Source organism: Tyto alba, unplaced genomic scaffold (assembly GCF_018691265.1).
Source record: "Tyto alba isolate M040663 unplaced genomic scaffold, T.alba_DEE_v4.0 Super-Scaffold_8, whole genome shotgun sequence".
Lineage (NCBI taxonomy): Eukaryota > Metazoa > Chordata > Aves > Strigiformes > Tytonidae > Tyto > Tyto alba.
In genome coordinates, this window is record NW_024881329.1 from 21,509,730 (window position 1) to 21,533,982 (window position 24,253).

The 24,253-nt window shown below is 69.1% G+C and overlaps 4 protein-coding genes across 7 annotated transcripts; 1 reads left to right on the forward strand and 3 right to left on the reverse strand.

The window, feature by feature from the left end:
* Positions 1–1,577: 1,577 nt before the first annotated feature.
* Positions 1,578–5,995, reverse strand: EFNA4 (ephrin A4). The gene is made up of 6 exons (XM_042785100.1): positions 5,877–5,995; positions 3,178–3,470; positions 2,603–2,671; positions 2,371–2,430; positions 2,025–2,288; positions 1,578–1,928 (listed from the first exon to the last, which is right to left on the reverse strand). Exons 1-5 carry the CDS (start codon positions 5,987–5,989, stop codon positions 2,200–2,202), a joined length of 624 nt encoding a protein of 207 aa, XP_042641034.1. The 5' UTR covers positions 5,990–5,995; the 3' UTR covers positions 1,578–1,928; positions 2,025–2,199.
* Positions 5,996–7,855: 1,860 nt separating this feature from the next.
* Positions 7,856–15,732, reverse strand: ADAM15 (ADAM metallopeptidase domain 15). 4 transcript variants are annotated; one of them, XM_042785642.1, is made up of 25 exons: positions 15,537–15,732; positions 14,662–14,765; positions 13,898–13,974; positions 13,478–13,556; positions 13,295–13,371; positions 13,037–13,220; positions 12,899–12,961; positions 12,746–12,814; positions 12,448–12,617; positions 12,287–12,371; positions 12,059–12,207; positions 11,801–11,978; positions 11,540–11,632; positions 11,238–11,433; positions 11,052–11,160; positions 10,825–10,975; positions 10,678–10,755; positions 10,486–10,597; positions 10,240–10,378; positions 9,798–9,851; positions 9,440–9,545; positions 8,920–8,988; positions 8,647–8,718; positions 8,338–8,459; positions 7,856–8,024 (listed from the first exon to the last, which is right to left on the reverse strand). In XM_042785642.1, the coding sequence occupies exons 1-25, from the start codon at positions 15,616–15,618 to the stop codon at positions 7,982–7,984; spliced, it is 2,661 nt and encodes an 886-aa protein (XP_042641576.1). In that variant the 5' UTR covers positions 15,619–15,732; the 3' UTR covers positions 7,856–7,981. The 4 variants fall into 4 exon arrangements, with proteins under 4 accessions (XP_042641576.1, XP_042641579.1, XP_042641578.1 ...); XM_042785645.1 differs by lacking the exon at positions 8,920–8,988; XM_042785644.1 differs by lacking the exon at positions 9,798–9,851 and having other exon boundaries at positions 15,537–15,731.
* A 721-nt stretch (positions 15,733–16,453) lies between these two features.
* Positions 16,454–20,180, reverse strand: DCST1 (DC-STAMP domain containing 1). The gene is given in 16 exon segments (XM_042784900.1): positions 16,454–16,699; positions 16,816–16,929; positions 17,020–17,058; positions 17,060–17,163; positions 17,288–17,404; positions 17,535–17,654; positions 17,750–17,852; positions 17,948–18,047; positions 18,232–18,389; positions 18,466–18,587; positions 18,738–18,881; positions 19,031–19,205; positions 19,288–19,427; positions 19,509–19,637; positions 19,737–19,811; positions 20,102–20,180. Coding segments are annotated over 16 exon segments (1,965 nt in total).
* Positions 20,179–24,121, forward strand: DCST2 (DC-STAMP domain containing 2). The gene is made up of 15 exons (XM_032985478.2): positions 20,179–20,653; positions 20,749–20,919; positions 21,050–21,151; positions 21,263–21,457; positions 21,561–21,626; positions 21,731–21,944; positions 22,031–22,188; positions 22,295–22,459; positions 22,567–22,734; positions 22,833–22,933; positions 23,019–23,149; positions 23,306–23,421; positions 23,505–23,598; positions 23,701–23,928; positions 24,022–24,121. The coding sequence occupies exons 1-15, from the start codon at positions 20,179–20,181 to the stop codon at positions 24,119–24,121; spliced, it is 2,484 nt and encodes an 827-aa protein (XP_032841369.2).
* Positions 24,122–24,253: the final 132 nt, after the last annotated feature.

Sequence of the window (24,253 nt, forward strand, 5' to 3'; positions counted from 1 at the left end):
AATGGAGCCTATTCCTTTAATAGATTCAATTTCTGCCGTGGCTGGCTGCGGGGCGCGGAGCCATCAATTCGATTCAGGGGACGGGGAATCTGATTTGGAGCGGCCGTGCCATCAATTAGCTTTTATTGATGGCATTGCTCATTGGAAGTCGATGGGATTTGAAGCCGGCAGCGGCTCCCGCATACCAAGCAAGCCCCGCTCAAGGACAGGGCCCCTGCTGCTCCCAGACCCCGCACCCACCCGTGGGTGCCCGCAGGGACCCCTCGGCCTCACCTGGAAAAGCCCTGGGGGACTGGGGTGAGGAGATGGGCACCCCCCGGCATCCCTGCATGGGGGTCCCACAGGTCACCATCACCCCTTGACGTCCCTGTATGGGGGTCTTTTGGGGGATGTCCCCATCCAGCATCCCTAAATGGCTGTCCCTTGGGACATGGTTGCACCCACCATCCCACACGAGGGTCCCTTGGGTATAGTCACCCCCCAGATGGTGTCACCCCCACATTGGGGGGGGGTCCCACAAGGCACAAGTCTCCCCAGCATCCCACAGGAGGGGTCCCACAGAGCAGACACCATTGTGGGCCTCGTGTTGGGGTCAGGCCCTGCTGCCCTCCATGGGGGTGGGGTGCCCCTATCTGTTTGAGGATGGGGTGCGAGGATGGGCTGTGGGGTGCAGAGGGAGGAAGGGCAGGCAATAGTTGGGGGGGGGTGGGGGAGGGAGGGGCGTGGCGCGGTCGATGCTTTTGCTCAGCCTCTTGCCAAGCAGTTTCTCCGAGAAGCCATAAAACCTGTCTGACGTGCCCAGCACCACTGCGGCAGGCGGCTGGCAACGCCTGCGCGGGGAGGGGGCTGTGGGGGCCCAGCTGCTGGCAGCCCTGTGGGGAGCTCAGCCCCCACCCCGAGGAGGGCAGCAGGGGGCTGCACCCACCGGGTGGGGGAACAGGAGGCATTGCAGGAGCTTTGAGTAACCTTCTTGCTGGCAGGCAAGCCTGGGGCACGGCACTGCCTGCTCCATCCCGTGGCCGCACCGGAGCCACGACCCCAGCTGGGACCCACCTGTACCACGACACCGGCCCCCGCAGCGACCAGGGTGCCCTGTCAGCAAAGGGTGACATCCCAACTGCGGCCCCCCGCGGCCCCATTACCGCGCCATGCATCCTAATGGGGAGTGCAGTGGGCAGATGGACAGAGGACCACCGTCCTGCGGACAGCCCGAGGGCAGCAAGTGGGACCACAGTGCCTGGCCAGGGGCTTGGGGTGACCAACCCCTCAAACCCCCCCAGCCCCCTTGCCCCTGTCCTGTCCCAGGAGCCAGCGGCCGGCTCTGGGTCCCGCTGCCAGGCGCTAATTGCAGGCAGCTCATCTGTAATTAAAGCTCTCCCTGTGACATGAGCTGACATCTCAATATCAAACCGCTGCGATGAAACCCCCGGCCTTAAAGGTTGTGGCGAGAGGTGGCGAGCGCCCTCGGGGACCGGCCGCCCCAGCCTGTGCTCCAGCATCCCTGCAGGGACGGGGACCGTGGGCAACGCGAAACCGGAGGAGGGGAGAGGGGGGGCTGCACAGTCTGAGGTCGCAGCGATCTTGCAAACACTGTATTGCTCGGCTCAGTCACTACCAGGGGTTAAAACCAAACCGTAGGGGCCGGTGACGGCATGGAGGAGGAGGGCGTCTTCCCAGAAGACAGATCAGACAGATCGGTGTGTCCTCGCCGGAGGACAAGGCAGCAGCGGGGGCCGGGCGCCTGCCGCCCCACTCCAGGGCCTGGGGGGTCCCCAGCCCCCTGGGGTGGGGGGTCCATGGGGGAAGGCACGAGATGAGGTGATGGCCCTGGGGCAGAGCAGGCGTCCGCCGAGCTGTGGGGAGCCCAGCGCTGGGGCAGGGTGGCCGGCGGGGCCGGTGTGCGGCAATGCTGGCGGGAAGCGAGGTCCCTGGGAGGGAGAGAGCCCTGTCAGGGGATGCTGCGGTGCAGTGAGGGGCTCCGCTCCCCAGGAGCACCCACCGCCCTGGAGCCCCCCCGCTCTCACCTTCCAGGCCAGAGCTCCTGGCCCCGGCTCGGCTCTGTGGAGGTCCGGTGGGTGAGTTGTGGCCCGGGGCTGCCCCACGGGCTTGGCGGAGGGGGGATGGCGGTGGAGGAAGAGTCTGGAAGCGGGCGGTGGGGCAGAGGAGCCCGTCTCCCCGCCATGGGCAGCGCCGGGGGGGTCAGATCCAGAGCAGGGCCAGGAGCGCGAGCACCAGGCACGGGGTGTGGGGCTGCAGCGGGGCCACGATGCCCTGGGCGGGCACCGCATCTGCCAGGGCAGGAGCAGAGGTCAGGGCGAGCCAAGGCCCCCCCCCAGCAGCCCCCACCCCCTCTGCCCGCCCTATACTCACCTTCCGGCCCCCCACGCCCACGGGGCTGCGAATTGGGAACCTCCGTCACTGGCTCTGGGGCTGAAACAAACACCGATGGTGTTGGCGACCAGCTCCCCTTGGGGCACACGGTGTGGCCCCCGAGGCTCCAGTACCCCCCAGCGGGGACCAGGCTGTCCCAGAGGCAGGGCAGTGGGAGCCCCAGACTTTCGGGGCGCAGCTGCATCCCCCCTCTCCCCCCAGTCAGACTCACTGGTGCTTTTGCAGCAGACGGAGACGCGCAGCTTCAGGCAGCGCCCGGCGCTCTCAGGGCTGGGGACAGCTGAGCAGAGGGGACACATCAGCGGGTCCCCCCCCCCCCGCCCCGGCTCCAGCAAGGGACCCCCGCAACAGCCGGGCCGGGCCAGACCCGGGCCTGGGGTGCCCCCTCCCGGCGGCCTGCGGGGCTGGCACCCCCCGCACCCTCCCACCCCGGGGCAGCCAGACCCCCCGCCGTGCATCCCAACCCTCCCCTATGTGTAATAATCCCTCTTGTATCCAGCTCCCTGGGTGCAGCCAGATCCCCCCCCCCTCCCCTGCACCCCAACCCTGGTTGCATCCCAACTCGCCACCCACACCCCTGCGCACCCCAACTCTGGTTGTAGCCAGAACCCCAGTGCAGCCAGACCCTCCCATGCACCCCAACCCCAGTCACATCCAGATCCCCGGTGCACCCCGACCCTCCCACGTGCCCCAAACCCGGTTCCCACCTGAACCCCAGTGGGACCCCGACCCTGGCTGCACCCAGCCTCCGGTGCCCCCTCCCCACTGCGCCCCAGGGGCACTCACAGATGTAGTAGTAGGTCTCCCCCGGTTGGAACTCGAAGCCGAGCGAGAAGGGGGTGAAGCGCTGGATCTTTTCGGAGAAGCGGACGGGCCCGAAGGGCGACTGGGGCCGGTTGCACTCCCAGCGCTTGAAGGCGCCGGGGGTCTCGTAGCAGCCGCGGTAGCCTTCCTGGTCCACCATGAAGAGCGTGAAGGTCTCTGCCCGGCCGGCGGGCACAGCCCCCTCGTAGTGTGGGCAGTAGATGTCCAGGTAGTCATTGATGGCCACCTGGATGGTGTAGTCGTCCCGCAGGAACCTGCCGGGCAGGGCAAGCCGGGAAGCGGGCGCCGGGAGTCCTGCTGTCCCCCGGGGAGGGCTGCCCCACTGCCCCCTGCCCCGGGCAGAGCAGGTAGCCAGGGTTTTTCCCCAAAACAGCTACAGGGCACCCTCCGGCCCCACACAACCAGGCATCAGCTTGGATTAGCTGCAGGCCGCTGGAGCTGAATGGGCTCAGCCGCTGTGGCCAGGGGGAAGCCCAGCCACGCCAGCCGGGGCACAAAGCCCCTCGCCCCAGGCACCCGCCTCACCGCCCCCAACGCTGATCAGTGCTGACACCCCGGCGGGGGGCCGGGGGGGCCACCCCGCGTCCTGCCGCTGCACTGGCGTGGTGCTGGGGGGGGGGGGGCCCTGGGGCAGGGGGCACGGGGGGGTGGTCTGCCGGCCGGGCAGGTTGGGGAGGGGGCCCAGCTTGGGTACCTGCGCGGGCAGGCAGGCACCGGCACGGCGGCATGAGCTCACGCCTGTGCAAACAGCGCGTGCAGCCAGGCCAGGGTGGAGCAGACACCTCTGCAGGCACACACATGCGTGCACACGCATGCAGACACACATGTGCACACACACATGCATGTGCTTGGTGCTGCCCGCCTGCAACAGGGGACAGAGCAGGAACACACACACACACACACACACACCCCAACCCTTTTCCCAGCCCTGGCAGAGCAGCAACCTGCACCCGCATCTCCCAACCAGCCGGATCCTGCCGCACCCTGGGCACGTACCAGCCTGGCAGGGCCCCGGCCTTGCCGGCACCACCGTAACAGGGATGGGGCTGCCGAGCTGCTGCCCAGCCTGGCAGGGTCACCCCGTCCTGCCGGGGAGACCCCGGCCGGCTCCAGCCCGCTCGTTCTGCCCCGGTGCAGGCACAGGGAGTGTTTACACCAGGCACAGATTCCTGGCAGCTGCGGCAAAGGCCAGTACATTAATCACCGGGCCAGCAGCGCTGTCGAGCCGGGGAGGCTCGGGCCGCAGCCACCCCCCCGCCCCCCAAGGCCGGGGGCTCTTCGAGGACAGGACCGGGCGCAGGCTCCCCGCTGACTCAGAGCATCCTGCCGGGCGACGCTGGCCGGGACGAGCCCAGGCAGGGCCGAGGGCTGCCGGGGGCCGGGGACCTGCCCTGACCCTGCGGAGGGGCGCGCAGCCCCCCCCATTTCCCAGGGCATCCTTGGGTGGTGGGTTCCCACATCTCCCATCCGCAGGTCCCCGCTCCCGGGGAGGGGGGAGCAAGGCAGCATCGGTGCCCCCAGCCCGGCCCAGCGTGTGGCCACCTGCTCCAGCCCAGCGCTGCGGGCTCAGGGCACGAGACCCCTGGGCCCCCCGCACAGCTCCCCAACCCTGCCTCCCCGCTCCCCCCCGAGCAGCCCCACGCTGGGAAATGCCTAAAATGGAGGAGGCCAGGAGGAGGGATGGGGCCAGACCTGGGCCCACCGATGACGGCAGAGCCCACGGGCAGCACCGCTGGCCAGGCAGGGGCTGGGCTGTGCCTGGTGGCCCCCACCAGTGGGGACATCCGCCACGCGGACCCACAGCCCTGGCAGTGCCACCCACCAGCTTGATGCCACCAAGGGTGCCCCCAGGCTCGGTGCCCACCAAACAAGTGCCCCCGGGCTGCCCACCAGCCCCATGCCCAGCAAGCGCGCCTGGGCTCAGTGCCACCTGAGGATGCCCAAAGCCCAGCAGCACCGTGGGCACCCGGGCTAGGTGCAGGTTGGTGCCACCGGGGACGTGGCATCACCAGGGCTGCCCACCGGCCTGGTACTGAGTGGGGTTTGGTGCCACCAAGGCTGCCCACCGGCTTGGTGCCACCCCAAGCTCAGTATCCCCTGCCCGATACCCCCCAGGGCTCGGTGCCACTGGCAGTGCCCAGTGGCTCGGTACTGCCCGGGGCTCAGCACCACCTGGGCGTACTCGGTGGCTCAATATTGCCTGGGGATGCCCGGTGGCTCGGTACCACCTGGGGCTCAGCACCACCAGGGCCACTCACCGGCTCGGTGCCACCCTGGGGCTTGGTGCCGCCGGGGATGCCCGGTAGCTCAGGACTCAGCACCGCCGGGGGTACCCACCGGCTCGGTACCACCGGGGGATACTCACCTGCTCGCCACCACCCGGGGCTCGGTGCCACCAGGTCTGCCCGGTGGCTCGGCACCACCCGGGGGTACTCACCGGCTCGGTATCACCTGGGGGTGCCCGGTGGCTCGGTACCACCGGGAGGTACTCCCCGGCTCGGTATCACCGGGGGGAGCCCGGTTAGCGCCGGGGCTCGGTGCCCGCCAGCTCCGCCCCTCCCGGGAGCCCACCGCCCGCCGCCCCGCCCCTCCCGGCAGCGCGGGCCCGGGGCTCGGCGGGGCCCGGGGAGCACAAAGGCGGCGGGGGCCGGCGGCGCTACCTGGGGTTGCTGCCGTTCCAGTGGACTCGGTGGCGGGGGTCGCGCACCGGCGGCGGCGGCGCCCAGAGCAGCGGCGCCCAGAGCAGGAGCCCGAGCAGCGGCGCGGGGCGCATGGCTCCGCCGGCGGCGGCGGCGGGGGGCGGTGGGGCCGGGGCCGGGGCGGGGGGAGGCCCGGCACGGCGGGGCTCGGCACGGCCCGGCCCGCCCCGCCAACTTCGGGCCAATCCGCGCCGCGCCGCCGCCCGGCAACTTCCCCGAGTGCCATTAACCCTTTGGGGGGGGGGGGAAAGGGGGCGGCACCCCGGCACCGGGAGCGGCTTCCCTGGTACCTCATCCCGGCACCCCGGGCATCGGACCGGGACCGGGACCGGCAGCCCCGCCCCAACCCGGCACCCCCGGCACCGAACCGGGACCGGCACCCCCGGCATCCACCGGGCACCGGGACCGGCAGCCCCGCCCCAACCCGGCATCGAACCGGGACCGGCACTGGGAGCGGGAGTGGCACCCCCGGCATCGAACGGGCACCGGGACCGGCAGCCCTGCCCCAACCCGGCAGCCCCGGCATCGAACCGGGACTGGCACCGGGATCGGGACCGGCACTCCCGGCATCAAACCGGGACCGGCAGCCCCGCCCCAACCCGGCACCCCCGGCATCGAACCGGGACTGGCACCAGGATCGGGACCGGCATCCCTGGCATCCACTGGGATCGGCACCGGGACAGGCAGCCCCGCCCCAACCCGGCACCCCCGGAAACGAACCGGGACCGGCACTGGGACCGGCACCCCCGGTATCGAACGGGCACCAGGACCGGCACCCCCGGCAACGAACCGGCACCGGGACCGGCTTCCCCGTTACCCCCCCCCACACACACACACGACCCGGCACCGCCTCGGTACCGTGGGCATCGACGGGCACCGGGACATGCACTACCCAGCACGGCCCGGGCACCCGGGACCGGCAGCACCGGGGGCTCCCCGCGCCCACCCCTCCCCCAGCCGTGCATCGGCACCCACTGGACGCCGGTACCGGCACCGGGCAGGGGCGGCGGGACCCGAGGGTGGGGTGGGACGGTGCTGGTCGGGGTGTGCGTGCAGGTGTGGCGGCTCCTGCACACGTGTGTGACCGTGCACATGTGTGTGTCCATGCACACGGGATGGCTCCCGCACACGGGTGTGCCCATGCACGGGGGGGGCTCCTGCACACACGTGTCCCTGCAGACGGGGCTGCTCCTGCACACGCATGCCCATGTGCACATTGGGAGGCTCTGGCACACAGGTGTCCCTGCACATGTGTGTGTCCATGCACATGGGCCGGCTCCCCCACATGCGTGTGCCCATGCATGGGGGGGCTCCTACACGTGTGTGTGCGCCCACTGGGCAGCTCCTGCACATGTGTGTCCATGCACAGGGAGCGCTCCTGCACACGTGTATCCCTCCACACGTGTGTGTCCCTACACACAGGGCAGCTCCTGCACATGCAAGCCCGTGTGCACACACTGGGGCTCCTGCACACGTGTGTGTCCCTGCCCACGTGTGTCCTTGCACACACATGGCTATGTGCACACAGGGTGGCTCCTACACACGTGTGTCCCTGCACACGGGCTGGATCTTGCACACTGCGTCCGTGCACAGGGGCTGGATCCTGCATACGCGTGTGTCCCTGCACACGGCTGGGCTCGTGCACACGCGTGTGTTCATGCACACACGTGTCCCTGCACACGCATGCCCACGCACAGGCGGGGCGGCTCCCGCACGTGCCCGTGCACACGTGGCTCCCGGGGAGACCCCGCCCCCTCCCGGGGGCGGCTGAGCGCACAGTCGCCGCCAGGGGGCGGTAGCGAGCCAGGAGCCACTTCCTGCACCACTTCCAGCGGAGGGGGGGGGCCGCGGGGGCCGCCGGGAGTTGTAGTTCCGCGGGACGGCGCGGCCTGTCCCGCTCCCCCCGCCCCGGGTTCCCGGTCCGGCGGGGGCAGCGCGGCGGCAGCTCACAGCCCTTTATTGGCGTCGGCGGTGGGAGGGGGGGGGGGGGGAACGACACACACACACAAGCGGGGGGCGACGCCTCCCCCCGCGGCTCCAGCGCTGCGGCGGCCCCGGCCCGCGGCTCAGGCCTCCCGCTGGGCCCCCGCCGGCGGCGGGGGGGCCGGCCTGAGGGAGAGAGGCGGGAGGTGATGGGGCGGGGGCCGCGCCATGGCCCCCCAACACTGAGCCGTGCTCCGGCTCCCCACAGCCCCCCTGCACTCCACCTCCACCCTCACACCCCTGCAGCACCCATCCCCGTGCTCTGGCACCCCATTCCTCTCAGCTCTACCCCCCCCCCCCCCCCCCCCGCAGCACCCCACAGCCTCCCATCCTTACCCCCTGCTGTGCCCCCCCCCTCAGCCCTTAGCACCCCAGTCTGATGCCATGTAGCCCCCCCCTCAACATCGCACCTCTCAGCACCCCCCCCCCCCATGCTCACCTGGAGGGAATCACTGTGACATAGGGGTGCCCGGGGGGTGTGTCACTGGGGGGGAGCAAAGTCCCGGGGGGGTCCAAGGGCAGCGGCCGCTGAGGCGGAGGGGGCTTGGCTGGACCTGGGGGCTGCAGGGGAACGAGGGTGTCAAAGCTCCGGCACAGGCCAACCCCCCCCCCCGTGATGGGCTTGGGGGGGGGGGGGGGGGCGTGTCTCAACCACCTCCCCTTGCCCCAAGGTGGGGCACGGGAAGCCCCGGCCCCGGTGCACGCTGTCCTGCCCCACACGCCGGTGCCGCCACCGTGCTGCCGTTACCTGAGTGCCGGGGGCCACGGGGTCCGCAGGCAGTGGGCGTGTGGGGGGGGGCGGCCTGTCCGAGGGGGGGGCCTGGGCAGAGAAAGCAGGGACAGTGAGACAGCCGGGGGACAACTCAGGAAGCGGCAGGCAGGAAGGTTTTGGTTTTTTTTTTGGGGGGGGGGGGGGGGGGCGCAGCAGGTCCCCGAGAACTGGTGCGCAGCCAGGCATGCAGCGGTGGCCAGCGGCCAGGGAGGTGCTGCCCAGGACCCCCACCCCAACCCGGTGGGTTACCTTGGGAGGAGGGTCCGGCGGGAGAGGCCGGGACGGCGGTTCAGGCCGTGCCGAGCTGAGGGCAGCCGGCTGCGGAGAGAGGGAAGAGGGGGGCAGGCGCGCCATGCAGCCCTGGAGCAGGGCAAGCCATGCAGCATGCAGAGACCCCCCTCCCACCGCAAAGCAAAGACTTCAACCACCCCCCCCCCCGTCCCAAACACAGACACACACCCCGCTGTGAGGCTTGGCCCCACGCCAGCAGCCCTGGTTTGGATGGCTGCTGCGATCCCGGAGCTGGGCGGCCGGTGCTGAGCACGGCACAGGGCAGCGGAGCCGCACGGTCAGGGCCGTGCCAGGCTGCTCCCGTCCCGGGGTGCCGCCGAGTCGAACCACGCGGGATGCTCAGAGCTGGTACCCAGGGCTGCCTCCACGGCAACAACCAGACCGAACCCCGGTACCCACGGCAACCAGAGCCTGTTACCATGGCGACAGCATCACCCTTGCCAGCAGCCCCCTCCAGCCTCAGCTCCCTGGCTCTCACCTTGCTGCTGTGCATGACCTGCAGCTCCGTGGCCTGACGCCACTGTGGGGGCCGGGGGCGCTCGGGGGGGCCCTGGCTGCCCGACCGGGGCTCCGGCTGTGAGATCCTGCAGAAAAGAGGCAGGATCGGGCCCCGCTCGCTCCAGGCAGTCGGGGGACCCCGCACGGCAGAGAGACACAGAGACCAGCAGAAGCCCAAGAGAAACGAACCCCTCAGCACCGGCAGATGCGACACCCTGCACCCCGGGGCTGCCCCACACCCCACGGGCACTGCCAGGGGAAGATCGCAGCACCGGAGGCCTTGCGAAGCAGGATGGCTCAGGGACAGCCCCACGCCCAGGCTCCGGCAGTGACGTTACCCGCTCCAGCCGTCTGGGGCTTCTGGACCCAGGAATCGGACCCGGGTCTCAGCGCTGTGGGGAGAAGAGTGGGGGGGCTCAGCCTGGGGCTGGGGGGGAAGCAACTGCAGCGACACAGAGGGAGGAACCGCAGTGACATGGAGGGACGATGCATGACAGGGTCTGCTACCTGCGCCGGGGGGGAGGGTGGGAGTGTGGGGGGGGGGGATGCACACAGGCACGCACACAGACTCCCCCGCTCGGGGACACACGCATGCACGCGGCGCTGTCAGCCGCCACAGGACATGCACACGCGTGTGGGTGCGAATGCACGTGCACGCGCCCCGCCAGGCGCCGCGCATGCGGGCGGGCAGCTCCGCTCCCTGCCGCGGCACACGCGTGCACACACGCGGCAGGCATGCACGACACTGGCGCGCTTACCCCTCCCCGCTGTCTCGGTTACCTGTACTGGCAGGAGGTCCCCTTGCCGAGCTGGCAGAGGTGCTTGTGCAGCCCGGCACGGCGGGCATAGCAGAGGCCCAGTGCCAGGGCCAGCCCCAGCAGTGCGCTCAGCAGCAGGGCGGTGGGCAGGGCGCTCCCCCCTGTGGAGAGTGACACGTCAGCCCCCCCCCCGCTGCACCCCACACCAGCTCCAGCTGCACAAAGCCCCATTCTCTGCGCGGCGGCGGCTGCCTGCCTCTGCCCTCACCTCGTTCCAGGGCAGCGGGGCCGCTGTCCTGGCTGCCCCCCGCGCCGGGACTCTCACAGGTTGGGGGGGCCCAGCCCCGCTCGCAGTGGCAGTGCCCGTGGTTGTTGCACACCTGAGTGGGTGACACTGAGATTCAGCCCCTGGCAGGTCCCCACCTCCAGCATCCACCCCCATCCCCGACCCCGCGCTCACCCCGTGCCCGTGGCACTTGCTCCGGCACTGCTGGTCACCCAGAGTGGAAATGTCCTGGCATCGGCGCTGGAGGCACACCTGCCAAGGGACGGGGCGTCAGCACCAGTCGAGCCCCCCGGCTCCTTTCCCGTTCACCCTGGTGCTCACCTTCCCAGGGCCGCAGACAGTGCCCGGCAGCACCATAGCTGCATCACTCACATCTTCATCCCCAGGCAGGAGGGTGCCCTGGCAGGACCCTTCTGGTCTGTCCCTGTGGGTGCTGCCACGCTGGCACTGCAGCATCCCACAGCCAGCATCCCTGCAGAGACCGAGGGAGGTCAGGGGCAGGGGCGGGGATGGCAATGGGGGGACAGTGAGCTGGAGACAGCACTCACCGCTGGGCACAGGTGACGTAGGAGCCGTTGGGGAGCTGCCCGCAGTGCCCACGCTCATCCCCTTTTGCGTTCAGGGAGGCCATGCAGGAGCTGGAGACAGGGCCGGCACCTGCAGTGGAGGCGGGGGATGCAGCAAACCTCAGTACCCTGCCCCAGCTCCTGGCCCCCTCCCCAGCCACACCATACCTGGCCCCAGCAGCTGTTGGCATTGCCCCTCGTAGGTGGCACAGGCCCCACCGTAGCAGACTGCTCGCCCACCGGCACAGGGCTGCCCGTCCTGCAGGAAGGCGTCGGGTGGGCAGCGTGGTGAGACCCCGTCGCAGAATTCAGGCAGGTCACACTCGCCCAGGGGCTCCCGGCACAGGTATCCGGCACGGCGCAGCTGGGGTTGGGGGGGGAAACACGGTCAGATGAACAGGGACCCCCAAGAAACCCACCCTGGGGAGCAGCTGGAGAGCCAGCACCACTGCCTGCCTGTCCCCGCGCACCTGGCAGTCCTGGCAGCAGGCATCCCCCGTGGCACACTCGGCCCCAGGCACCAGCTGGCAGATGCTGCTGTTGCAGCAGGGATCGGTGCATTCCTGCCAGCACAGGGGTTGTGGTGAGTGGGTGGCGCCAGCAGCCCCCCCTGTCCAGCTCCACAGCAGGGCCGGGACACAGAGCCACGGCACGGCCACCCCCAGACTCAGGAGAAGCAGGGGTGGCTGCAGAGGGGACTCCAGCCCACCCAGACACCCCCCTCCCCGTACCACGCTGAGGCCGCAGTCGCAGCCCTCGCCCGGCTCCAGGAAGCCGTTGCCGCAGCGGGGGCTCCCAGCCAGGCGCCGGGGCTCGGGGACGTTGGAGAGGCACCAGCCCTGTCCCTGCCGCAGGCTGTGCTCCAGGTCCTGCCGGCTGCAGTTGCTGAAGCTCAAGCCGGGTGTCAGCCTGTGGTGCAGGAAGGGGGGATGATGTAGCGGGGAGGGGGCTCAGACCCAGCCCCCCGCGGCCTCACCCGCTGCCTTTACCCTGTGGGTGATGCCATGATGCAGCCGCGGTCCTGCCGGAGGTCGCTGCAGTCGCAGAAGCGCCCGGCGCTGTCGTGACGCATGCCCAGGTTGTGCCCCAGCTGATGGGCCACAGTGGAGGCAACGACGAGGACGCTGACCGAGTGGTCCTGTGGGATGGGGGGGGGGGGGGAGGGGGTCAGGGCAGGCAGGCAGTGAAGGGATGGGGGGGACACGGGTGGTACTGACCATGCTGACCCCCCCAGAGCGCGTAGGGGAGCACATGGAGGCTTGAGCAGACATCCCCACCGAGACGTCTTCGAAGCGGGTGCCCCTGGGGACAGAGCGCGGAGGTCGGGGAGAGCTGCCTGCACGCCCTGGCCCCCGTCCCCGTCCCGTCCCCCACTCACGTGAGGAGCTGGGCATTGTCGTGGGGCAGCCGGGGCAGCAGTTCCTCCCGGCGCCAGCGCAGGAACCGCTCCAGTGCAGCCCGGGCACTGCTACCCACCACAAACTGGTCACCCTCACTCCAGACCTCCACTGCCAGCAAGGCCACCCGCAATCCCAGGGGCTGGAAGAACTGGGGGGAATGGGGGGGGGGGGGGGGGGGGCGGTCAGAGACCCCCAGCCCCACAGCAGCAAGGGCACAGCTGAGCCAAGCCCTGGGCTGGGCTGGATGGTGCCTGGCAGGTCACGATGGAGACTCACCGCATCCACCTGGTTGGCAATTTCTAGGGTCCGGGTGCGGACACGTTGCAGGTTGGGGTAATTCTGGAACTGGGGGTACAGGGAGGGGTGTCAGGGGGGTCCAGCGGGGGAGCAGGGCAGCCCCTGTGCCAGGGATGCCTGCCCAGCACTCACCGCAGCGTGGTCCACCACCATCACCAGCTCCACAAACCGCTGCTCCGCCACCGCCCGCTTGCCCTGGGGGATGAGAGGGGGTCAAGGACGTGGGCGAAGAGACCCTCTCCCATGGGGCAAGACCCATGGGTGACCTACCCTCTGTGGCCAGGGGGGCTCTGCCTCCTCTGCCTCTGCCTGGGGTGGGTCCAGGGGGCCCTGCCCGCAGGCCCGTGGTGCCAACCGGACCTCCCGCGCCTGGTACGCGATGTGTCGCCCTGGGGGGCTGCCAGCATCCAGCTCCAGCCCGTAGCTCCTGGTCTCCGACAGCCGGAGGTGGCCACTGGGGAAGGGGAGAGGAGGCATCAGCAGCACGGTGGGAGCTGGGCTCGAGGAATGCCGGGACCAGGGTCTCACCTGAGTCCAGCGCAGGCGCAGAGGCTGGCCCAGGAGCCAGGGAAGCCCTGCGCCGTCCCCCGGTAGCAGCAGTGCTCCTGCAGCAGAGAGGGGGACTCAGGAGCCAGCCCCGTGTTGGGATTCCCCTGGGGCATGGGGATTGCTCAGGGACACCGCTGAGGACACAACGTGCCCAGATCCTACCTGCTCTCTGGCCTCCCGCGTCACCTGCGTGCCGTTGGGCAGGTAGTAGAGCAGCGCCCCGGCACCCCGCACCAGCTCCCTGCCAGAGGCACATGTCACCCCCGCAGCAGGGACCCCCAGCTCACCCCACTGATGAAAATGGGGACCCTAGTACCTTCCACCTGCTGCGGGTGCACCTTGGATAGAGACAGGGTCCCTGGGACCTCCACCCCGCACATATCATGGATGGAGAAGGGCAACAAGAGGCCCCCCACTCCATGCGCACCGCGAATGGAGAGAGGGTCCCCCAGACCCCCACCCCTTGTGCACCACGAATGGCGACAGAGCCCATGGGACCCCCACCCTACAGTCACCATTCATGGATACGGGACCCCCATCCCACTTCCACCCCTGCTCCACCCCAGCCAGCCACTGACTCACCAGTTTTGCTCCAGCTCCAGCACCAGCCGCGTCCCCTCCAGCTCCAGCAGGACCCGCAACTGGGCAGGGAACCCCCCCTGCCAGAGGCAGCAGTTACAGGAAGACCCCCTGCCCCAGAGGATCCAACCCTGCCCCAAGCCGCGGGTCCCCTCCTGTCCCCACACCCTCTGAAACGCCATGACCTCAGCGGGGTGTCGGCGGGGGGCCAGGGGACCCGCCTGGCCCTGGCGTGTGCCTGGAGGGAGGGGGCGGAAGGGATCCCCTGCTCGCCCCGGCCCCCGCCCTCGCGCCCCGCAGGAAGCGTCCCTCCCTCCCGGGCTCATTGTGCCGGGGAAGGGGGGGGGGTCCGATGGAGCCAGGTCCCCCCACCGCCCCCCCCCCACCGCCCCCCACGCTTCCTGCCCGGTGCAGCGCGGCGGAAACGCCGGAGAGACTCCCAACGGCTGCGGGGCGGGCTGGGCCCTTCCGCCCCAGCCGGGAGGAGTGCCGGGCACAGGGTGGGTGCCCTGACCCAGCAAGGTCCCCCTCGGCATCAGGAGAGGAAGGGTTGGGAGATTTGGTGCCCCCTCTCCCCCACCACTAGCCTCTGGGGGGTGCCCACAGAGTGCTCGGACCCCCAGGAACTTGGGGCCAGAGGACACGGATGCCGGGTTTCCTGCACTGGGAAAGGGCGGGGGGAAGTGACAGGGTGCAGGCAGCCCCCACCCCACTGTCACAGACCCCTGCGTGGCGTGGGCACCCCAGGGACACAGGCTGGAGCTCACCTGGGTCGCCTCTGCCAGGCTGAGTGTCCGGTTGTCCCTCAGGACCCAGGGGGTCACATGCCAGGAGTGTCCCCATTCTGCGTGGCGCTGGTGCGAGCTGTCACCTGCACAGTGGCCCAGAGCGGCTCCATCACAGCTCCGTCACCCACCACACCCCAGTCCCTCACAGCCACCCGTCACAGCGGGGCCCCCCAGGGCCAGGGAGCAGGAATGGGGACTCCCACGCTCACCTCAGCAGCTCCCGGGGTGCCCCCCAGGCAAAGCCCCAAGTGCTACTCAGGGTGCCGGCTCCCCGCAGAGCCTGGGGGACACCCGGAGGGGACCCCCGCGGTGGGAGGTGGCAGGGGGACGGGGAGAACACGCCCCTGCCTTGGGATGGGCTTCCCGGGGTCCCCTGCCAGGGCTTGCGTCAGCCCCGGCCCAGCTGCCCAGTACAACCAGCTCGGGGACCAGGGCAGGGCTGGGAGGACCGGCCCGGCTGCCTCATAGTCTCTCACCCCCCGCAGCCCACCCTTCCCCGCGGCTTTCCAGGCGCCCCCCACCCTCCTGGGGTCCGGAGGATGCTGGAAGGACAAGGGTCCCCCACAGAGCCCACTCCCCACGGCCCCACCAGCCCGGGGAGCGCCGGGTCCCCACGGCGCAGCCGGCTGCGCAGCTGGCCCAACCCGTGGTCCCCGGGGGGCACCGAGCATCCCCCGGGGCTGCGACCCCCGGTCCGGTCCCGTCCAGACCCCCCGACGGCAAGCACGGCCGCCCTCCGGAGCTGCTGCCGGTCCACGCTCGATGCCCCGGAGGAAGGGATACCCACGGGCTGGGGGACACAGACCGACCCCCCACACACACCACCCACCCCGGGACGCGCCGTCCCCGCTCACCTCCGCCGCTCCCGGTGGTGCCGGTACCGGCGGCGAGGAGCAGCCCCGCGGCGAGGAGCAGCCGGAGCTCCCGCGCCCCCATCGCCGTCCCGCAGCCCGAGCGGGGCTCGGCGGCCCCGGGCTGGCGGCTCCCCCCACGCTGACCCGCCCCCGCCGCCGCTCCCGCCGCGCATGGCCCCGCCACCGCCGCTGCCGCCGCCGCTACCGGCCGCCCGGCCCGGCCCGGGGGGAGGAACTTCCTGCCCGGCCCCCGCCCGGCCCCGCCCGCCGCCCCGCCCGCCCGGTGCCGGGGGGGCCTCGGGGGCGGCTCCGGGGGTGCCGGGAACCGGCTGCTGCTGCCCGGGGCGCTGCGACGGAGACGCCTTCGCTGCGGAGCGGGACCCCCGCCTGCTCCATCCCGTGCGGCAGAGACCCCTGCCTTCATCACCCAGTACAGTGAAGACCCTCACCTTCTCCATCCCGTGCTCCGCAGACCCCTGCTTTCGTTATCCCATACAGTGCAGACCCCCACCCTCATTACCCCATAGACCAGACGCTCCTGCCTTCACCACCCCACTCAGCAGAGACCCCTGCCTCCATCACCCTGTACACCAGAGACCCTCACCTTCACCACCTCGTACACCGGAGACCCCCGCCTTGACTTTCCCGTATATTGGAGACCCCCACCTTCATCACCTCATTCAGTGGAGACCCCCATCACCCCATACTCTTGAGACCCCCGCCTTCCCTAACCCAGAAATCAGAGGCACCTGTGTTCACCATCCCATACACAGAAGACCCCCCCACCTTCAACACCCTTACACCTTTCACCACTCTGCACACCAGAGACCCCCCACAGACGCACCCCACAGACCCCACTCCACGCCGCGTACAGGTGGCCAGCGCCTTTATTGCTGCGTCCCCCCCCCCGGGTGCCCTCAGTCCGCGTACCCCACGTCCTCCTCGCTGCTCTCCTGGGAGAGGCCGTAGTCCCCGGGGGTGCAGGCGAGGCACATGCCTCCCGCATCCCTCCAGCACACCCCGCAGAATGGGGCGCCACAGGCGGGCACGGGGCAAACCCGATCCCGGGTGCTCTCAGGGGCCCCGCACACCGTGCAGCGCCGACGCATCCAGCGGCGCAGGCACGGCCAGCGCTGGCAGCACCGCTTCAGCAGCGACGTCCCCTGCGGCGAGACCAAGGCCGTGTGGGGCTCGGGCTGAGCGGCCGCCCCACAGGGGAACAGACCCCGGGATGAGGGGGCAGCGAAGCCCCCAGCCCCACGTCCCCGTCCCCACTCACCAGCCCCGGGTGCTGCCGTGCACGCTGGGCGATGAGCTTCCGCTGCCGGTAGACGAAGCTCTGCCTCTGTCGCAGCAGCTTGTTGTAGAGGTAGAGCACACGGCTCTTTTCCCGCTGTGCCGGCGAAAACCACAAAGGGTGGGTACCAGCCCACCCCAAAAAGTCTCCCCCGGGCCCTCAGCTGGCGCCGGGGCTGCTGCTCACCTTGGGGAAGTAGAAGGCAGCGATGACACGGCGCAGGCGGGTACATATAGACCTGGACCAGGCAGACCAGCACCAGCACGGCCAAGGGCAGGCAACTGTCCACGTACTGCTGCCATATCATGCTCCGGGGATGTGGCAGGCAGGCTGGGGACAAAGTGGCAGTGCTGAGCCCCCTGCGATAGCCCCCCGGGACAGGGCCCTGCCCCCTCTCGCAGGCAGGGTTGGCCAGGCCATGGGGCTGGGGGTCCCATCCCCTGAGGGGACTCACCGAAGTTGGACGTCTCCAACTGGATGTCGGAGGAGGCATTGAGGGCCCCGACGGTGCTCCGCAGGAGCCGAGCCATCAGGGATGTGCCTGTCACCTTCACGGACAAGTGGTGGCTGCCTGCAGAATGGGAGCGTGGCGGGAGGGGGGGGGCTGTGGGGCTGGAGAGGCGGGTGGAGGGGAGGGGGTGACCCTTGCATTGCTGCAGGGCTGGGGGCTGCCGTCCCGCGTCGTGGGGCAGGGGGCTCACTGTGGAAGGAGTACTCCACGAAGGAGTGCTGCTCGATAACGCTGAGCATGGTGAAGAGCACGTGGTCCAGACTGCAGGCGAGGATGAGGAGGAGCAGGGGTGGGATGCACTCCAGCAGCTCTATCACCTGCAGGGAGATGGGATCTGCCACAGCCTGGGCCCCCCTCTCCCCCAGCCCCAGCCCCAGCCCCACATCCCCCCGGCCCTCTGCCAGCCCCTCACCATGTTCCGCCGCTCAGGTGGCTGCATGGCCAGGCGGCGCGGGAAAATGATGGTCGAGACCTCTGCCGGGTGCAGGGGAAGCAGCGTCCGCTTGTGCTGGGGGAGAGGGAAGCAGGGCAGCTCAGCGCAGCCCCCCAGGACCCCCACCGGGAGTGGGCCCCCACCCTCCTTTGTCCCTTCTTCCCCCTCACCTGCTTTCTGCGGCGGGCATCGATTTGGTGGAAGTAGGTGGTGATGTAGAGGTTGTCGAAGGAGATGTCCTGGCAGTACTGCTTGGTGTAGGAGAAAGCCCTGGCAAGAGGCGGGGGGGAGTCCAGGGAGGGGCAAAGGACTGGCTACAACCCCCCAGAACACCCCCCCCTTGTCTTCGTGCCTCCCCCAGACCTGCTGACAAAAGAGGCCCCCACACCTCCACGCGCTGCAGCTGGCACAGGGGGTGCTTCCCCCGCCCCCCCCCCCCCATCCTGGGGCTCACGAGATGAAGACGAGGAGGAAGGTGTAGGAGAGCAGCAGGCGAAAGAAGGAGAAGGTCCGGTTCAGGCGGGCGCCGTGCTGCCGCACCTGCGACATCACCTCCTCCATCAGCTGCTCCGCCGACACGTTGACACCCAGAATCATCTCACGATGCTCCTCCTGCAGCAGAGGGGCCATGGGGCTGAGCAGGATCTGGCCCCCAGCCTGGCCCTGGGTGGAGGGGACAGGCACCCACCTGGATGACGACACTGGCAGTGAATTCCTGCCTGAGGTTGCTGACAGAATTGTTCACCAGGTCGTACATCTGCCCGAAGTTGCCCTCCACGGGGATGTTTTCCCTGCACCAGCTGTTCATGACTGCGGGGATGGAGCGGGGACAGTGCTGGCAGAGCCGGGACCCCTGGGCATCGCCCTGGCACAGGCTTCAGCTTCCCCCCCCAGGGGCTGCAGGGGACAGAGCTGGAGCCACTGAGGGAGGACAGGGTGCGAGTCCCACGTGCCACCCACCCTTGGCAATGCTGCAGAGGAAAGAGAACTTCATGGGCAGGCAGAGGAAGTGGCTGATGATGGGCACGACCACTTGCGCCATGCAAGCATCGTGCTTCTCTCTGAACCAGTCCTGGCAGCGCTGCATGCCCAGCTTGATCACATCTGGGTGGGGGGGGACAGGAGACCTCAGCTGCCCATGCACCCCGCCAGCCCCACTGGCCCAGACACCATCTGGGGTGCCCTGCAAGGGGTGTAGGGGGGCTGCAGCAGCCCCATCCCCTGGCTGCCAGCCTCCTGCCTGCTCTGCTCACAGTCGCAGCGCAGTTTAGTCTTTGTCTCATACAGCTGCTGGGTGCTGGTGGCCGAGTGGGGGTTCTTGTGCTGCTGCCGCAGGTCGTACCCCGCCTCGCTGGCCACCTCCTCGTTCAGCCCGACGAAGGCTTGTGAGATGTTCTGCATCTCGGTGTTCAGCGTCTGACCGCTCCGCTGCCAGGGACACACACACACACGGGCTCAGCTCCGGTCTCCCCACCCCCCTGTGCCCCCCGCCCGGGGTCTCCTGCCTCACTGTCATGTCCTCCATCACCCTGCGCATGGGGGCCGTCGACAGATGCCAGAGCTGGCGGCTGTGGTTGATCTGCAGCTCCGCCACGCAGCCCAGCGAGCGTGTCACCACCTCCAGGTTGTGCCAGATGTTGGTCACCGGCCCTGGCGCCAGCAGGGGTGGCTCAGACCCCGCCAGCCCCTCAGGACCCTGCCGAGGAGGACGGGGACACAGGGGGACCCTACCGTTGTAGATGGCGGCGAGGACAAAGGAGAGAACGTAGACCCGACCCTCCTTCCCCAGGAATTTGGGGCCCACGAGCAGGCTGGCACAACGAAAGTGGGGGGACATAGCCCATCCCAAGGCAGTCACCCCTGTAGGGAGAGAAGAGTTGTCCCTATGATTCCACAGAGAACACCCCAGGGTCCCCAATGGCCCCTGTCACCCCAGTTCCCTCTCGGCCCCATTCTCACCCGCCAGCCCCCAGGAGACCTGAAGCTTGCGCGTCTTCGTGATGTTCATGGGGAGGATGAGGAGATGGCAGAGCCCTGAAACACCCACAAATGTGCCCTGAGCCCCTGGTGCCACCGGACCCTCGCCGTGCCCACCACCGGGGCACACTCACCGAGGCCGAGGAGGGTCCCAACACTGGCACCCAGGAAGAACTTGCTGGTGCGGTACTGGTCTGGCTGGCTCCAGAGGAACTGGCTGCACTGGGCAGGCAGCAGTGAGACCACCACTCGCTTCAGGGCTGGGTGGGGAGGGTGGTGTCAGCCCTGCCCTCTCCCACTGCCCACGGGCAGCCCCGGTTGGGAGTGGGATGAGAGGGGAATCTCACTCGTGTTGGGTGGTTTCTCCTTTCTCTGTGCCTCTGTCCCAGCAGAGCCCTCTTGCTCAGGGGTTGCCGTCGGCTCCATGGCTCCGTGCCTTGTCCTGGCAACAGTGAGCTGCTCCCCTGGCACCGACAACGCTGCGCTGCTCCCCCGGAACCGGCACATTGTGAGCCGCTCGTTCTGCCCGCCGTATCCCTGCGCCTGCAGCCTAGGAGAGCGCCAGGAGCCTGGGAGAGCTCCATCCAGCATGGGGCTGGGCTCGTGGCTGCGGGGGCTGAGAGGCCGGCGGAAGAACCCAGCACCACGGTCTGGGGGCAAGAAGCCTCGTCGGGAGGAGGAGAACAAGGCGCGGGAATTGGCTTGCAGCGTTGGTGGCTTCGTGTTGGGAATAGTCCTGGCCAGTGCGTATGGGGCTATGGTGCTGCTGGAGCAGGGCCACAACATTTGGTACTGCCTTGTCACCACCATCTCCCTGGGCGCGGGGCTGGGGCTGGGCATGGCCTTCTCCGGCAACGTGCGGGTCACCGTGCTGCTATCGCTGCCCCACATCTTCACCAGTAAGCAGTCGTCGGTCCCGTTCCCAGGAGCTGGGGGAGTCCCTGGGGCGGGTGCTGGGTCCCAGCTGAACCCCAGGATTGCGCTGTCCCTGCAGGGGAGGGGAAGATGCTGATGCTGCTGCTGGCGCTGGGCATGGCTGTGCAGGGCCCCTGCACCAACATCCTGCACAACTTCTCCCAGGCCGCCGAGTCGCTGTCGTGCGGGGCCGAGCTCGCCCTCAACCAGACAGCCGAGCGGCTGCAACGTGCCCAGGAGCCATTGCTGAGTGAGAGGATGGGCCGGGGGGATGCGGTGGGACGGGAGGGTCCCTTCCGAGGGGAGCGCCAGCAGCACTGGCCAGCCCTGGCCTGTCCTCACCCCTCAGAATACAGCCAGGGCTCCCCCCTTCTCCGCAGACATGCTGACCAAACTCAAGGAGATATCCCAGAAAGCAAAGGTGGTGGGTGACCACGTCCGCAAGTTCTTCCGCTCCCTCATGGACTCCGTCAGCCACGTCTGTGAGCAGGGCTCCCCCAGGGTCTCCTCAGCTCCAGCATCCCCCATTGCTGCTTTTGGCCTGTCCCTGTCTCCCCGTGCCCGGCCCCTGATGCCCCTCTCCCTGCCTGCAGCCCGAGTCCTGTACAACGTCTGGAGGTGGCTGGTGAACGTGGGCAGGGTGTGCAACAAGGAGCTGGGCACGCCGTACCAGCGCTGCGTGCGCCTCTTCAACGAAGCCAAGGACAACTGCGAGCGCACCATCCCCTTCCTCTTCTTCCTCTGCTATATCATCGTCGCCTTCAAGACCCTCTGTGGTCTGGCCAACAGTGCGTGGGCTCCTGCCCCTCTGCAGCAGGGTGGAGGGCAGCGGGATGGACCCCTGCCCACCGTGGGGACCCTACCCTGGCAGAGATACCCCTTCTTCCACAGTTGCCCTCGTCTTCTGCATCATCCCATGGTACCTCCAGGCATTCATCAGGAGGCAAGTTGCAGTCCGTGAGTATCCCGGTGCCACAGGGGTGTCAGGGGGTCCCCCTGTGCCCCCCTCCCGGCTCTTGCCCCAACCCCCAGCACTGTGTGACCCCTTGTCACCCCTGCAGCCCTCACAAATGCGATGGATCGTGTCCGCCAGGAGTTCGAGTTCAATATCTCAGCCGTGCACCGCTTCGACATCAACCTCAGTGCCAGCAAGAGCCTGGGGGAGGTGGCCCTGGACATGATGGAGAGCGTGCGCGCGCAGCTGGAGCCCACCCGCCAGGTCCTGGGGCTCTTCACGCATGTTTCCTTCTGTGCCATCCTCTACATTTATTTCCAGTGAGTGGGCTGGGGTCCCACTCTGGCCCCTCGTAAGGACGGGGACTCAGTGTGCTGGTGCCCAGCGTCCCCCTCCATGTCTCCAGGGCACTGCGGTACCGTCGCCGATACATGAAGGATGACACCTTCGACAACATCTACATCACACAGCGCTTCGTGGCGCTGGACCTGCAGCGAGCGGAGCAGGGCAGACCCACCGTGCTGCCCCTGTCAGCCTGGGAGAGGCGTCGCTACATCCCCCCAGGTCAGCCCCATACCCGGGGGGTGTCCCCCAGGGGAACCCCGCCTCAGGGGTTCCGGGGGGGGGTCCCAGCACGGCACGGCCTCACGGCTCTCCCGTGCCCGCCCAGCCGCGCTGTGGCTGTCGCAGCAGGAGCGGCGCCAGTACGGGCTGCAGCTGGTGGGGGTCCTGCGCCACGTTCTGGTGGGGCTCAGCATCATCCTGGCCGACTACAGCCTCTTCTGGCTGCTTGACCTGATCCGGCACCAGCTGCGAGGGGAGATCATCAGCAGGGGTGAGCGGCATCCACTGTGCCAGAGCAGCACCCTTAGGTGCTTTGCTGGCTGGGGCCTTGGGGTGGTGGGTGCCCCGCTCCCCAGAACTGAGCCATTTGCCCCTCAGCGCCAGCGGTGATGGGTGTCAGCGTCAACGGGACAGGCTACACCAGCGAGATCTTCCGGGACTTGGTCTCTGCTTTTGAAGTGCTGCAGCAGGGCAACATCTCAGTGCTCTCCCCGCGCTGCCTCCTCCAGCCCGTCGAGCCCGACTACGGCACCTACATCAGCATGGGTGACTGGGGGCACCGCACCCACAGCGTGCACGGTGGGTGGGGGGTGCAGGGGAGGTGGGGGGTGTCACCCCTGTGTGATTTGTCCTCTTCCCACCAGGACTCCTCTACGGCACCTGCCTCTTCATCGCCATCTTCGGCAGCCACGTGGCACGCCTGCGCCGGGCGGTGTGTGCTGCCTACTACCCGGGCCGCGAGCAGGTGAGAAGCACCCCCACCACCACCTACTCACACCCCCCTCTTGGCAACCGCCTGCCCCCCCTCACCCCCATCCCTGCCACGCCAGGAGCGCATGATCTTCCTCCACAGCACCATCCTGGCCCGGCGCGCGGGGCTGGTACATGCCCTGCGCCAAGCCGCCATGCACCGCACGGCTGACGCCAGGCAAGGCAACCTGCTCCTCTTCCTCATTGCCAGGTAAGCTCCCCCAGGGGATTCAAGCATGGGTTTGGAGCCATCCTGACCCCATAAGCACCTTGCTGGGCATTCAAAGGGTCAATGCCACCCCTCCGGGGGTCCACGGCAAGGGGTGGCATTGCCCCATGCCATGGAGCATCAGCTCCTTGCCTGCAGGGTGCCTGGCTTTGACCGGCTGGCTCGGCTCTTGGGCATCAAGCAGAAAAGCTGCTTGGCCTGTGGGATAGCGGAGCAGCCAGACTTCATCACGTGCATCACGCCCGGCTGCAAAGGTAGGAGCCCCCTTAGATTGGGGACAACCCCTCCTGCCCCCCCCCAAAATCTCCCATCGCTCTCACAGATCTATTTTCCCCAGGGTTGTATTGCAGTGAGTGCTACAAAACCCTGAACAACATCTGCTCCATCTGCATGGGCCCCCTGAGCTACGGGGACACCGGGGATGAGGAGATGTGAGCAGGGGATCCAGGGACCCCACTGGAGACCGGGGACAGGGGGGGAGCCACAGTGGGAGGAGGGGGCTGCAGCCCACCCCCTTGCCCCCATCCCTGCAGGGACTCCAGCGATGAGGAGATGGTGGGGCTGTGGCTGGGTGCTGTGCGGGCGCTGCGGGGCCAGGAGCGAGGGCGATTGCTGAGGCAGCGCATCAAGGAGGTGGCGGGGGGCCGGAGGGGCAGCCGGCGACTGCCCCCCAAGCTGGCAGCCTGGCTGCGAGCCCAGCTGAAGGAGGAGGCGAGTGGGGAGAGTGACTGGGACAGCAGCGAGGACAGCTCGCTCTCCAGGTGAGGGCTGGCGATGGGGGGTGGCGATGTCACTGGCACCCCCAGCACTGGGGGGTCCCCAACACCTCTCTGCCCTCTGGCCCCCCCCCCCAGCCTGGACTTCAGTTACCAGGAGCAGCCTGAGAGCAGTGGCAGTGAGCTGGAGGAGGTGATGGCCCTGCAGCCACCCAGCAGCAAGGGCAGTGCCCGGTGACGCCAGGATGGTGCCACGCGGCGGCCAGGACGTGGGGCCAGGCTCTAGGGATGTGGCTGGAGCCCGAGCAGTGCGGTGGAAGCTGGGAGCTGCTGGGGTGGGTGGGGATGGGCTGGTGAATAAAGCACCCAG